We start from the raw sequence: 15,625 nt of genomic DNA on the forward strand, positions 1-15,625 counted from the left end.
AATGAATGATGCAAACATTTTCTGCTATCGAGAAGGCACTCAGTAAACAATTTGTTGGTTTTTCTCTACTGTGCAAAAAGAGCCACCCCTAACACTTGTTTCATACGTATTTTTTTTATCCACAAGATCCTAGAACCAATAACATCTCGTCGTTTATTGATCAGAACCGCATCTCTTGTATATTATAAATATTCCATGATCGAAGTAGAAAGAAAAGGGCATAGCCCTCAAGACAGGGTTAAACGTCTGTAAAAAATAATTGGCAATCGATACAGGCTATTTGAAACCTTGTATGTATTGTATTGGGTAATGAGGAAGTAAACATATCCGACAAGCGTAAATCCAAAACAAATATTAATGATATGACTGAGGCGGATTTAAGGTAACAAATGGTACTTTTGCGTTTACCACATATCAAAAGAAAACATAATAAGAATTTTAAAGCTAGCGGGAATGTGGTTAGGCATTTTTTAAATCAATATATAGTTTTAGGTGCGGGAGAAATATAATGTACCTACGTATGCAGTGAGGGTCATTTTTTTAGTGAGATTTTACATAAATAAACAGTAATAAAGAAAGATCAAATGTATTACTAGAATTCGGGGAAAAATTCCAAGTATATATTTGATGCACTCATTTGTTGGTGTTTATGCAAACATCAACAAAATGTTAAATAAAAAATATGTGATGTTATAATTTCTGAGACTAAACACAGCTTTGGCCTCAGTAAACCTCAATAATTTCAATTATTTCACGCAGATTGGCTAAAAAAAAAAAACAGAAAAAAACTTTTTCCTACAGGCATTTTCAAAATACAATGAGACATGAAAGGTTATATGCATTAGCATACAGTATAGAAAAATTGTCGAGATGGCAGATAAACTATTTCAACGAAAAAGTTATTGTCCAATTCCAAACTCAAAAGAATCGGAGGATCGAATTAAGGTAGGTATATTCAATGTTTAAAATTGACTTCTGGCTTCCTAAATCCACAAGCCACCACTGAGAGTATGTCATATTTTAATTGTCACTATTACTTAATATCTCAATGCATAAGGCATTGTCTTGTCCCTACTAGCAAAGAGCGACCTACTAATCTATAGGTACTATGAAAGTATAACTAGTGTCGCAGTAGACGAACTAAGATTATAACTATTTATATTATGTTAAACAACTACTTACTCTGCGGGTTACAGCCCCTTGACCAATTGTATTAGTTGATGGTATTGTGTAATTCAACGCTGAACGGAGCTTTAGTGAACAGAGTAGTAGATTCCCACAATATCATTATTTAAAAGCAATGTTTTGTTTCCTGAATAATTAAAAAAAAATACTTAAAAACAAGATGATTATTAAAATATGATGTTATTTCTTACTCATTGTAAAAATTTAAAATATACAGGATGTTTCAACATACCATAAATTTAGGAGAAAAGAAAATAAGAAGATTTATTCGAATGAACTTTTGTTTTCGTTACAGGACCTTAAGTTAGTGATTTTAGAATGAATTTTGCAAATATTTCAAAGGAAATTTGGTTGACAACTCTTTGGGAGACCTTAGAGTGCAAAGCAAGAATATTTTTTGTCAAAACTTATTTGAGGTTATATTCTGATATCGTTAATACAATTTTCTTGAGTATTTCTTAAAAACATATTCTCGTAATAACTCACTAAACCACCTACTTCAAAAAAGCTTTCAAAACTGTAAATAAGATCTATTCATTTTTAAACTTTATACACAAAATGTAGCAATTCGTAGTATATTTTCATTAACTTTTTTCTGAATTAATATGGAAAAAATAATTTCGCACTTTCACAGGAATAAAAAAAATTAAGATAATTTTCAAAACATTTTTCTAAGAAATGAGACAATTTGGAAGAAGTTGAACTTTCCAAATATACAACTTCCTGGTCTGTTGAAAAAATATGTTCATTTGTTTTTTATTTGCTATATTTAATCTTGACAAAAATAGCAGGGACATCCAAGTTTTTTTTCACCAAGTCTCCAGAACAAGAACTGTAAAAGTCGCCGACCTAATATATTTCCTTTCCCATTATTTTTTTCTATATTATACACAACTGTCGGCGACGAGAGAAACAAAAATCAGAAATCAATCGAGCAGACATTACTCGCTATCCCAAGTTAACAGAGTTTTTATTTAGATATCAATATTTCTCCTGCTGAAAACAAATTTGTAGGGATGATATGAATATCAATGTAAATAAGTGTATCCTTATAATATTCAGAAAGTGGTTTTTGCCATGTGTAACATGCCTTCTATCACCATATTTTATATAGGACTGGAAGATTTCCTTTGTAATTTAATATCCACGACTTGGCGACAGATATTTGAACAAAAATAATATCAGGGTCGTAAAGGAATTAGGTGTATTTAATATTCTGATCTAGCAGGCACACATTTTTATATTTTCGGTTGTTACTTCAATTGAAAGTAGCCTTCAATAGTGACTAGTGCTGATTCCGATCTAGCAGGCACACATTTTTATATTTTCGGTTGTTACTTCAATTGAAAGTAGCCTTCAATAGTGACTAGTGCTTTTCAAAAAACATTCACCTATCCTATCAACATGGCAAGAAACCGATGCTGTTAGCGCGGCATCAATTACCAACGACGAGATGCCATTACAGGTTCGGATTTCATTATTCGCCGCAATCTGAACTAAAAGAGAATCCGAACAATATTAATATTTACCTAAAAGCTAATACAGAGAGATGCCTAGTTCCAGAGACGCAGAAACAAAAAGGAAGGCAAATCCCAAAAGTGGGAATGGTGCCGCACCACGCAGCACAGCCATCTGCGGAGCTGCCACAGCCTGGGTACGAACGTCAGCACGATCCAGCCACAATTCAATAATCTGCATTCGGAATATAACTGTATATAAATACAGTTGTTATTAACCCAAAACAACCAATAAATTCAATCATTCGCCAACATATTTCTTCAATAATTCAATTATATCGCTAAGTAAAAATATAAAGTTAGATATGTGTATCTGAAATCTCTACAGGCTACAGATTGGGGCAGCCAGGGAAAAGCCTGATAAATAAATAGACGGTCCTGTCGTAGTCAAATACGTTAGGTATATAAGGGTACAGGAATTGTAAATTGTATGTCGAACGAAAAATTTGAATAAACCCAAGGGATCTGTCCAGATTGAAAATCAAACGTTGAATAAGGAAATCCCGACCAGGACGGTATCGACCTATATTCAAGTTACAAATAGTTTCCTAGACATTTGTACAGAAATAGGACAGAAGAATACGTTCGGTCTTATATTCTATTACTTTAATGCCATGGATTATGTGAAAAGTTGAAGACGTGTGTGTGGTGGCGTGGTATATTATGATTTCGTTGGTCTTATCAGTCTGCAATTGTCTTATAATGACAGATTCAGATAAAACTATAAAGCAAATCTTGTTTCAATTTAATAGAGAGTACATTATTGATATAAAAATTAATTTCACAGTATCTGTATTTCAGAACATTACGAGATAAAAGTCACAATACATGGTTAACAGTCTCACAGAATGAAAGAAATAAATTACCTTGAAAATATATTTGTTACCACAGGCTAAGCCAGCCCTGCAAATGAGAAAAGGGTATTCCATTCGAGTTAAATGAAAGATATTTCAGTACTTTACGTCGACACATTATTCCTCCGTAGAACTTAATAGGCAGATAGTATCTCAGCTCCACTATTGCCACGGTCTGTGCCATGGTGAAAATCTAAATCAACCGCTCTATTTTATTGAGTTTCTTTCAAGAAAGCGAACTCGAAAAAGCCTAAAGCGTCGTAAAAATTTAGATGAGATACGTTTGGTTATTACGTTAAAATGTTACTTTTCTGTATTCGCCTATTTGAGACCCAATGAATTGTTCAGAAAATTGTAATGATTTCTTATATTTGTGACGTTCTTTTACAGGCAATATTTAGAATAAAAATCAATCATTATAACAGCAAGTCACAAACAATACTGGTCCAATTAAATCCTTTAAATCCTTTAAATCGCAATTTGGTCAACCTTGCCTGAATTTATAGTATTAGTGAAGTTAGTTTGAGGTATACAGGGTAGCCCATCGAAAACGTACCGCAAGGCATTACAGGGTAGTAAAGAACTTTTCGGCAAAATCCAAAAACAGGTCAAATTTGTTTCTGAGGGGGACAACTTTTGGCTCAAAAAGCATACCAAAATCTTCAACCCCCTAAGTGGGGGTGCTATCCCCTAAATTTTTTCAAATGGGAATGGGGGTCAAGTGGGGGGTCATTAGAAAGGGCTTTTAATTCTCTATACATCGATTCTTACTTTTTGAAAATCGATTCATTATTTTAGAAAATATGCAGCTTTGAAAATACGAACAATATTTTTGACGAGAAATGCGAAAATCGATTTAATTTTACTTCAAAACTTACGGTATTAGTCAAGTAAATGCTGAAAATGTTGTCCGCCAACTTGCATACAATGATACAGGTTGTCTTCAAACCGTTGTCGAACATTCTGGAGCACTTGCGGTGTTACTTCGCGACATACATTAATGATTCGTCCTCGCAGATCTTCCAAGGTATCAGGTGGAGTGCTGTAAACTTTGCTTTTAATGTGCCCCCAGAGAAAGAAATCTAAAGGATTTAAGTCGGGTGACCGAGGGGGCCACTCAATTGCACCTCTTCGTCCTATCCAGCGTCCTGGAAACGTCTCATTTAGGTAATTGCGCACATTGAGCGAGTAATGTGGAGGAGCTCCGTCTTGCTGGAAAATCAGTTCGTGTTCATTGTAAGCAGGGTCGTCCTCTATGATATTTGTTAGAGCTGGGTCGATGACATTTTGTAGTAAATCCAAGTACATATCGCCTGTCAAATTTCCAGGAAGGAAAAAAGGACCTACAATGGAATTTCCAAAAATACCTGCCCATACATTCAACTTCTGGGGGTGTTGGGAGTGTGTCTCATGGAAAATCCTTGGATTGGTATCAGCCCAGTAACGACAATTATGGCGATTCACTAAACCATTCAAGAAGAACGTACACTCGTCCGAAAAACACACATTAAAGAGGAAATTATCGTTTATCGCTCGTTCAGTCATTATTTCGCAAAATTGCAAACGACGATCAAAATCGTCTTCATTTAGCTCTTGCACTAGCCGAATCTTATAAGGATGGAATTTGTATTTTTTTAATATTCGTTGGACACTTGTACGACTCACTCCTGTCGCAGTAGCCAATTGCATTGTACTCAGCGTACTATCCATTGCCACTTGCCCCAATACCGCTATTTCCGTAGGTTCATTTAGTACCGGATTTTCAACCTGCCTCTTTTTGTTATGAACGGAGCCAGTTTCGCGAAATTTGGCCACCAATTCGCGAACAATTTTTCCAGACGCATGTTTCTCAGGATGCCGTTGGTTGAACAGTTCGGCGACCCGATTTCCGCATTCATTGTTTTTGAAAAAAAGCTCAATAATTTCTACTCTTTCTGGAATTGAGTACACCATAATTAATCAATTTAAAAGACTCGGCAGTATTGGTACTCTTCAACTACAAGTCACAAGACAGTTATCTAGCAACTTCTTGTGGCCTATCTAAATACGAAACAAAAAGCGGACAATTTTTTGCTCACCAAAATCAGGCTAAAGAATTCGCAAATCAGAAAAAAAAAAACAGCGAATTCTTTTGAAGGAATTTACCAAGCTAATACCGTAAGTTTTGAAGTAAAATTAAATCGATTTTCGCATTTCTCGTCAAAAATATTGTTCGTATTTTCAAAGCTGCATATTTTCTAAAATAATGGATCGATTTTCAAAAAGTAAGAATCGATGTATAGAGAATTAAAAGCCCTTTCTAATGACCCCCCACTTGACCCCCATTCCCATTTAAAAAAATTTGGGGGATGGCACCCCCACTTAGGGGGTTGAAGATTTTGCTATGCTTTTTGCGCCAAAAGTTGTTCCCCTCAGAAGCAAACTTTACCTGTTTTTGGATTTTGCCGAAAAGTTCATTACTACCCTGTAATGCCTTGCGGTACGTTTTCGATGGGCTACCCATGTATAATAACAAGTGACAACCTCTATAGAAGTTGTTTGGATCATTGAGGTCCACTATCCGGTGACCTTTTATTCGACCTTGAAATCCCTACTCATAGTTATTTCAAGATCGTCTCTTGTTTTTTTTTTAAGGTAATAACTTTGTACCTTTTCTGAACAGTTTCACCATCTCCAGCATATTCTAATATAACAGGAAATATCCTATCGTTGCCATCATCTCACCGTCTTCTAGTAATTTGTATCAAAATGACCTTCAAGGTCAAACTCAAGGTCACCAAGTGCTGATGATCGGAGCAACTTTTATAGAAATATCATTTTCCCAATATAACCTAAAGATATACCAGCCTGAGAAGCTGAGATGGAGATTTGACCTTCAAATAACCTTGAACGACCTTGAAATGAAAAAACAACTCAACTACGTCTCCGAAAGTAAAAATTTCACGCTCTTTGAGAATTCGAGGTCAGACATTGTATTAACATAAAAAAAAATGTTGACCTTCAAATAACTTTGAACATAACTTTAAAAAATAAATGAATCGCGTATTCGAATGTAGAATTTTTTGATCTTTCAGAATCCAGAGACAAAAATTGTAAAGCAATAAAAAAACAAGAGTTGACCTTGAAGTAACCTTGAACATGAGCTAATTTCGTCAAACGGACGCCGGATTAAGAATTCAGTGATTCCCATTGTTGGCAACAGTGACGTTGATTGTTTACTCAGTTCATTTTACCGAATGGACCAGTCAACATTCTGAACAGCAGAGACCCACAGGCATTTCAGCTAAATAAAACACTCGTTGTCCGGGAAGATCTCTTGAAAGAATATTGTTAACAACAGAAAAAAAATACGTAGAATAATTTTAACGACATTTATGTACGACGTATTTGGATCTTTCTGCACCTTGACTGAAAACAACCAACACCCCGTAGAAAACACATCAGTTAAGGCCATAATGAAATTCCCGCATGAGCCAGGTAGACATTAAAAGAGACAATAGCTCAGCCCTTATTTAAAACCTGTGGATGCAGCTTGTCTGCATCTGTTATGCACCTGGCCTAAATTTCTCAAGTCTCCGCACGGTAATAAGAAAAACCTGAATGGGATCCGTCCAATCTGCCAAGAGATACAAACTAGAATTTTTTTTGTCGCTTTTTTGTGCGGTCATTCCCCAGAGGGATGTGGGAATAGAGTAAATACTCAGGGATTACGGTCTTGAGCGATGCTTCTACCCTTTCCAGCCGTTTTTTACATTTTTTATGTACGTATATACCGTATATAAATGGCGTGAGAATAATTACCGGGTCAGTGTTACCTAGAATGAAAAAAATAACCATAATTTATTGAAAAGTATGAGAGACTGTTTTTTTATTATTTTAATACAGTTTTCAGTTTTAAGAGAGTCTTTAGAAACTTTGAACATAACAAAATAACAATAATTCATTATTCACTTAGATATTGTTAGTAAGTCCAGTCTTAAATAGATTTTAAAATGTCCATATCAACGCATTTTTTATTGCTCTTTTTGTTGCACTTGAAAATAGTTCTCACATCACAACAAATATTTGGTTTTTGCGACGAATTGCCGTGGCCGGTTCAAAACTGCTTGTACTTGTCTTGTAGCTTGTAGTTGCAGTTAGCGGTTAATGTACGAGTCGCATAGTACGTGGGTAGTGTCTGATATCAGTGTGAGGGATAATATAATGGCTTTAACGGTAAGGACAAGGCAGGTATTAATTTAAAGTAAATAAAAAACAACTTCCTTACAACAAAACAAATTAAGACTAAATTTAATGTAATTTAATACTTATTTTATTATATTATCAAATAAATCAAATAATGAAACTATCTCACAATATTATTTTATCTCTTGAAACACCTTTTTCAAGACGTGTTGACGTAACTATTACTGCTCTAAACAAATTAAAATCACTAGTCAAAGAAATTGTTAATTAAGAAAAATATTAAAATAGTTTTAATTATGCGAAAAGTATTACTGAACTACAAAGTAAAAGGAGCAAAAGTAGCGAGGAATTAGAAATATTTTCGAAATTTATTTCCCCTTAATTAAGTACCTACTCGTTTTGGGAATTTGCATGATTTAATTTTTTTGCTGTAATAGATTACTCAAAATTTACCGAATATGCAAATAATTCTCCCGAACAATTGTTTGAATGTTTATTACAAATGTATCCAAACGTTTTTGAAATAGATAGGTTGAAAAACGAACTTAATATTTTGTGCAGTTATGAACAATGTCGTAATTTAGAAAATCAAAAAACGATAGAAATGTTATACAAGGAATTTAAAATGGTATTTTCGGAATTGTTTTGCCCAGTTTTAACAATTCCTGCAACAAGTGTCTCGGTTGAAAGAAACTTTTTGTGTCTTGAGCGGATTAAGATCTAGAAATACGATGACGTAAGAGCAATTAAACAACTTATCAGTGATGACGATAGAAAAAGAACTATTGCAAAGTCTTAGTGCCGATCCTCAATTTTATGAAGATATTATAAGTAAATTTGCTAATTTAAAAGTCGGGCGAATAAACTTGTTTTATAAAAACGTTCACTATGTTTTTAAAATATTTTGTTAAATAAACAAAAACAAACAAAAAGCTGGCGGCATTGTTTTATATGTAAATAGATGATAAGTTGACTGGTTACCTTATGAAATTTGTTTTTATATTTTTTCATATTTTTTAATATTCATAAACCAAGTAGGAACAATTTTGTTAATTAGTAGCTAAATATATCGCTTTGATTTTTTTTCTTTTACTTAATTAAATACAATTTTTAAAGTTCTGATATTATTTATTATTAATAATATAATTTTTTAATTTACCGTTGTAGTAGGGTTATTGGCGAAGATCTCCATAATAAAAAATGACGTGGAAATTTATTCCTATTATTATTTGAGAGCGGATTAATAAAATATCCAAATAGTTGAGTATTATTTTTTATAAAATCTAAATATTGTAAATGCAACTAAAAATTTCCAGATGCTTTTGACCTTGAAAATTTAAAAATTTTTGCCGGCGGCGCTTTTTTTTCTTTCTTGCCCACATAGTAAAAAAGCCACGAGCCTCACCTATTCACAATGTACGAGCCGCCACTGCTATGATTGAATAAATATGTCATATTTACAAAAACTGCTAAAGATACCTACGATCTGCACTTATAACTTTCATATTCTATTTTTTTAACTGTTTTTATTTTTTTGTTGTTGTGTATGTTTCTTTTCTTATTAATAAATGTAATGTGTAAAAGTACTTTCTCTTGGACCTATGTATTTTCACTTACTAATTTGTATTAACTTACTAATTTGTATTAATGTACTTACCTTATTCTAGATCGTGTGTGTTCAACTATTTTAATTTTACATTTTACTCATATGAATTATTTTTATGTCCTATAATTGGGATTGTTTCTGATGGACTAATAATAATAATAAAATAAAATAAACAAGAAGTTATTGTTATTCAGTAAACCCTAGATAGTTCAGCCATTAAATGAATGAAGTGTTACTTATATCTTTACAGAAAACACTTTTTTGTGGATTCCTGCATTATTTTGCATGGAATTCAGTTTTAAAGAAAGTACAAACGATGAGTTTTCGGCACAGTTACATCACCAACATATTTTATGGAAATAGTTATTATTAAAGTTTCCGCTGGTAAATATTTTAAGAAGGTATTAATCACTTTCCACGAGAAAGAAACATTTTCTCGATAGTATTCCTTTTATTACTGGATTTATTCCACAATATTTTTACAGTTTACAGACTTGAATCATACATTTTCGTCACATCCGTAATAAAACTTTTATTTTTCCTGGTTTTTACGTCTCTGTCCATTGAAGTTCTTACTCTCGTTACGGAAATGTGTATTTCCAATATCAAATTCTTAAGTAAAGTTTTATGACTACTTTTTTACGACCAACATAAAATGCAGAAAACAAAGAGTGACCCAAGCGGAGATTTACAAAAACCGTAGCCTAGATTCCACAAGATTGAGCACACGTATATATACAGGGTGTTAAATAAAGTGTTAAACGGTTAAAAAGCAAAAAGTACACCAGATATGCTTCTTCTAAGAGTTTGGGTTTTTTTTAGTTATAAAATATTGTTTTTTGTTTATCTCTTCCAAACGGGATGATCAAATCAAGTCGGATTTAGTACAGAGCGTTACCTAATAGGTCTGCAAAATTTGAATATGATGATTATAATTGGGATAATTCAGGGGCGGGGATCAAGGGGTATGTATCGACGTCTTTTTTTGAGCAGTACCTCAATTTCACTGAAATTTTTCGCAAAAATGTAACATTTTCTGAAAGGTACAGTGAATTACATTAGAAAAGATGCTATTTTCGAGAAAATTACAAAATGTGTTTTTTAATATCCTTCTTTACAATATGCACATGACAACAAATTGTTGGTAGATGTACTCATCGAGATTTAACATTGATGCTCCTCTACATTTTCAAAAAATTAATATACGTTCTCTCAAATATTCCAAATTTGGCACTAAATTTATTTTTTTATAAATTTGTAGTCTGTAATAAACAACAACAGTAATAACAAAATTAATTTCTGTAATGTCACAAATTAATTATAGATGTTCAAAATCATGTAGAAACTTTTGCTTTTCCTAAATTATTAATTTAATATGTCTAACGTTTCTCGAGCAATCAATAGTAAGAAAAACACCCTGTAAGGTGCGACATTTTGCTCAGGATGCTTTGCTCAACTATTCTATTGTGACGTCCTTTATCCGCTGCTGCTCTGTCCCATACTTAATGCGACATCCTGTATGAAAGGTATTTCAAGAAACTCTCTTGAAGTCAAGAATTAATAATTATTTTGTTACAATTATATTTTTATAGCACTTTCCCACGATTATATTCCGATTGTTTTATTTGAAATAGGTACTTGGGGGTGATGGGCATGGGGTTGTTGATAGCCGGCACATGTCGGTGGGTGTTACGAAGGGTGCAAACCGACGGTTGGCACGAGTACCCTACTGCACAGCCTACTAAGATTGTAGGGATTTCCCTCACCTTGCATTCGCCATCTGCACGTGGATCGTACTTCACCGGATGCGGGTTTACGTAAAATTGAAAAAGCTGATGTGACAGATGCAAAAGCAAGCAACTAAGAAAATATTGATAAAAGTAAAAAATATATATGTTTTGAAGTATTTCTGCTGCGTATAGCTGCGGTAAGTTTCAAAATTTGAAAGCTTATGATTAAAATTTGGAATGGTGGTGTCCCAGAAAACAACATTCCTTTGCTATAAACAGTTAATATCAAGTCGATTTTGTCCAAAAATTCTTCGTTTAAAAGTTAATAAAGATTTGGCATAAGGGAGACCATTGCAAAATATTGATGCGAGAATCTAGATATGCCATAATTAACATGCGATGTAAGCATAACAAAATCAAAATTATGATTGACAATTAAGAACATTGCAGAGAACACAATTCTTCTCCTCTTAAGACTGTCCATTTCAAGTCTATCCAAGAATCCTGTGAAAAACCTTAAGCTGGATAAGGCCTATTCAAAATAAAACTTGCCGATTTAAAAAATCTCCTTTGCACTTCTTCTAATGATGTTGCAACTATATTATATTAGAATAAGGAACAAGACCAAACTACAGAAGCATACTTCAGCTTGGTGCTAACTAAAGTTGAATTATATAAGGTTAGGTACGTACCTACAGTGCAACTATTTATGATTACGCAACATAAAATCCAATTTTTTATAAGCCCAACTACTTATTCAGCAATATGTGCAGAAAATGTTCATTTAACAGAACAGAGAGAGAAAATAATCAATTATACGGGAAAAAGACATGGCATTACATTTAGAAACGTTTAAAACTTGTCGTTTATTGTCACAAAATTCGCTGAGCATTTGCGGATATTAAAATTATTCGCGATATCTTTAATGGAAAGGATAAATAATATGGGGCCAGGTATGGAATCCTGAGACACGCCTGATATGTGATTAAATAAAGTTTAAACTTTGCCAAATGAAAATCCACGGTATATAAATTGTGTAAAACCAAATCAAGTCAATTTTCAATATTTCTGAAGCTATTTTTTATGTCACAATTACAGACATTTATCCTTCCATGGAATCATATTAAAAAAATAAGTCCCTTACAAGTATATACAAGCTATGCTTTCAAGCTGATAAAATTTACGTAAAATTACGTACCATCGAAGTCATCACCACCAGCATGCATTTATACATCTGTCCCACGACAGCTGCGGCTAGACCTCTGCCTACCGAGCGGCACACATCTGCCTCCACCACCTCCAATTGGCATCCACAAACTCTCCCATGGCGCTTCACGTGGATTGTGGACAAGACACGACATGTGTAACGCATTTCTCTCATCCGCTCCCTTCACACGCATGATTGGAACCCCAGGAGACAAAGAAAGGACTAGGTTACGCGACGGTGTTCTCGATGTAGAAACGGTGCCTTCGTGATTCACTCTAGTGCATGGAATCAGATGGATTTACCTTTTGCAGCAAAAGCGCGTGCGGTTAGATGATCAAATAGGTGATTGCTTGGAGATCGGAGATACCGCAGACGAGGAAGGTGTCGTTCACGTGCTAAATCCAACAGTAGTGGAAAAATGTGAATTGGCTCTTCAATTTTTAGTGTAGATAGTGACAAGTGATAGGATAGTTTCGGCTACTAACTACTTCAAAAAGTAAAATTTTCTCCTTCGATATGATGGAAATGGAAAGTTTATTGTTATTACATCAAGAGTGAAGGATTTGTTTGGATTTTGTTTGTTCAACTAGTTTCGTCCTAGACAAGTGATCGTGATACTAAATTTTGTGAAACAAGTCTGATAATTACTGTTGTGTTCCTAATAGTGTTTTAAAAAATTTTGATTAATTATTGGTACTTTGCAAAATGAAGATTCCTAAAGCGAATGACAGGCCTAAGAAACAGGATAATAAAAGGACTAGACACCACAGGGTATGTATTTTTACTAGTAATTAGTCTGTGCTTATAAAACTTATTGAAAGAAAATTAAAGAGGAAAGTATATAAAGAGCTATACCTATTTGGTTTTGTATTTTTTTTACAAGAAGTTCCTTTTTTTTGCAATATATCACAAACATCTAAATTGGAAACAAATATATTTAGAATCCGATCCTGAACAATGAACTTTAAATTGAAAAACAGTCATTAATTTTTAATGAAATTTACAAACTTTTTGTTCGTACCCATATCATTAAATATGTTTGCGAGGGGGGAAGTTAGAATTAAATTAGGGCTTACAACCAGTCAATAGGTCATACATCATCCAAGTTTGTCAGTGAATTAATATGAATTTTAATGAAATCCAAATTAAAACGTGTTGGACTAATTTCGCGTGCATATTTCGGCTTGTGTTATGATTTTATTCCCCTCCTGTTGAATATTCTCCAGAGATGATAGGGGGTGAAGTTTCAAAACTAATTTTGCTTTAAAAGTTCGGTATGTCGAAAAATAGTACTTGTTTTAGATTTAGTGATAGGACTACAAAACGTTCCCTATAACTATAAGCACTTAAAAACGACATTCTTTTATGTTAAGGCCACACAGAACGTTTGCTAGCTATGTGTATTAAGAATAGCTACGATGTTAGCTACGTTCGTTAAGTTCGCTATGCAAGTTCCAAGTTCCAAAAATATAACAGCACACAGATTGGCTATGTTCGCTGTACAAATTCAATGTACATTTTAAAATTATAGAGAAACTATGGAAAATATAGCTATGTTCGTTAAATTCGCTATACATGCCCCAAGTAGCCAAAATATGACAGTATAAAACACTATGTTGTTTGTTTTTGCTATGTTCGTTATGTGTATTAAAATCGACCACCATTGGATATAATATAATATATATGATAGCTATATACCTTAAAAATGTGTTAGCTATGGATATTGAAAACAATAAATGCTGTAAGCTGTATATTATAGAAATATATGATCTCCTTTTATCTCTCTTTTTTTATTATCTCAATCATTTTTAAGTAATGTAAGCTACAAACCGAAAAATTAATTTCTTTATCTCCTGCACCTTCCTCCACGACTGGATTTTTTAGCAACCAAAGTACGTTTATAGGTTTAGTATTAAACAATGGTAGATATTTTTAATACGCATTGCGAACGTAGCTATCATACCACGAACATAGCTACCATACCGCGAACGTAGCTACCATACTGCGAATATAGCTATTATATCGCGAACATATCTGAATATCGCGAACACAACTATCATACCGTGAACATAGCTATATATCGCGAACATTGTTACCATGTTGCGAATGTAGCTATCATATTGCGAATATAGCTGTCATACCGTGAACATAGCTATATATTGCGAGCATAGCTATAATACCGCGAACATAGCTACCATAGTGCGAATATAGCTATCATACTGCGAACATAGCTACATATCGCGAACATAGCTATCATACCGTGTCACCTTAGCATCATAGAAAAGGAATTTAATATTAACACACTGTACTTCTAATTTTTTAACAAATTAGTTAATATATTTATTGGCGTGGTTTCGGGCTTAATGGGACTTACCAGTTCATCCAACATTTCCGTTGCCAAATGAGATCGTTTACTTCCTGTAATTTTTTTCCACAGGCTCGAGAATCAGACCGAGTCACGGAGATGCTGAAACTCTGCCTCCAGAAGATATGCGAGCTGCAGGCCGACCTGGAGAACGAAGAGAACATGCGAGATCCCGAAGCTGCGGGGTACACAGCTTGCGCCTTGGAAACCCTGAGGTTCTTATCGGACCACGGGCTGACCCCAGACCATCCCATGGTGAAGGGGATCGCTGAGAGGTTGCTGAGGGATCGAGACTGATTTTGGAATATACAGGGTGATCTGCAAAATGTTAAAAATTTGTCAACCAAAAAAATGGATGGGTAATTCACCCTATACCAGTCAAGGGCAATTGACGAATCAGGTGCTGACATTAATCTTTTTATACCACAAAATAAGTGAAAACATTTATCGAGATGTGTTATGAAAATTTTGATTTAGGATTAATGTCCTAGAATGTACAGTTTTCAAAAACTGTTGATGTAGAAGCATATTATTTCTTCCTAACAGGAACTAAAAACTTATCAAAATTTAATGTTATTAATGTTTACTAAGTAATATTTAGAAACATTACATCACAAACTCCAACACAGTGCACCTCAGGGATCAAATTTAGGGCTAGTATTACTATTAATTTATATTTAAACTCAAAGAAAAGAAGGAGATACAAATCTAGATATTACTTACCTACTAAAAATATTCTTCCTCAGTTAGTAGAAAGTTATCTTTAAATTTTGTAACTTTACCATTATAATGGTTATTTTAATTAGCAAACTTAGTTTGAATGGTTCTAATGAAACAGCTGATATTTTTATACCACAGAGAAAAAAACAATTATGGCAAGCATAATGATTTTGTTTAAAATTTGTTTACTTCTCGTCTACTAAACATTCTGGACTTCTTTGCTTTATATTGTACGTATTTTTTCTTTGGAAAAAGC

General features: G+C 33.6%; 1 protein-coding gene across 1 annotated transcript; it reads left to right on the plus strand.

Moving 5' to 3' along the window:
- The first annotated feature begins 12,989 nt into the window (after window positions 1-12,989).
- On the plus strand, window positions 12,990-14,946 carry LOC111693180. Its single transcript, XM_023457381.1, has 2 exons — window positions 12,990-13,055; window positions 14,722-14,946. Exons 1-2 carry the CDS (start codon window positions 12,990-12,992, stop codon window positions 14,944-14,946), a joined length of 291 nt encoding a protein of 96 aa, XP_023313149.1.
- The last annotated feature ends 679 nt before the right edge of the window (window positions 14,947-15,625 follow it).

The sequence above is a fragment of the Anoplophora glabripennis genome, unplaced genomic scaffold, assembly GCF_000390285.2.
Source record: "Anoplophora glabripennis isolate ALB-LARVAE unplaced genomic scaffold, Agla_2.0 scaffold15, whole genome shotgun sequence".
In the NCBI taxonomy this organism is placed as follows: domain Eukaryota; kingdom Metazoa; phylum Arthropoda; class Insecta; order Coleoptera; family Cerambycidae; genus Anoplophora; species Anoplophora glabripennis.

Coding starts and splice junctions, on each gene's coding strand:
- LOC111693180 (XM_023457381.1), top strand. CDS start 12,990: ATGAAGATTCCTAAAGCGAATGACAGGCCTAAGAAACAGGATAATAAA. Junction 13,056..14,721: donor AAAGGACTAGACACCACAGG/GTATGTATTTTT, acceptor TTTTTTCCACAG/GCTCGAGAATCAGACCGAGT.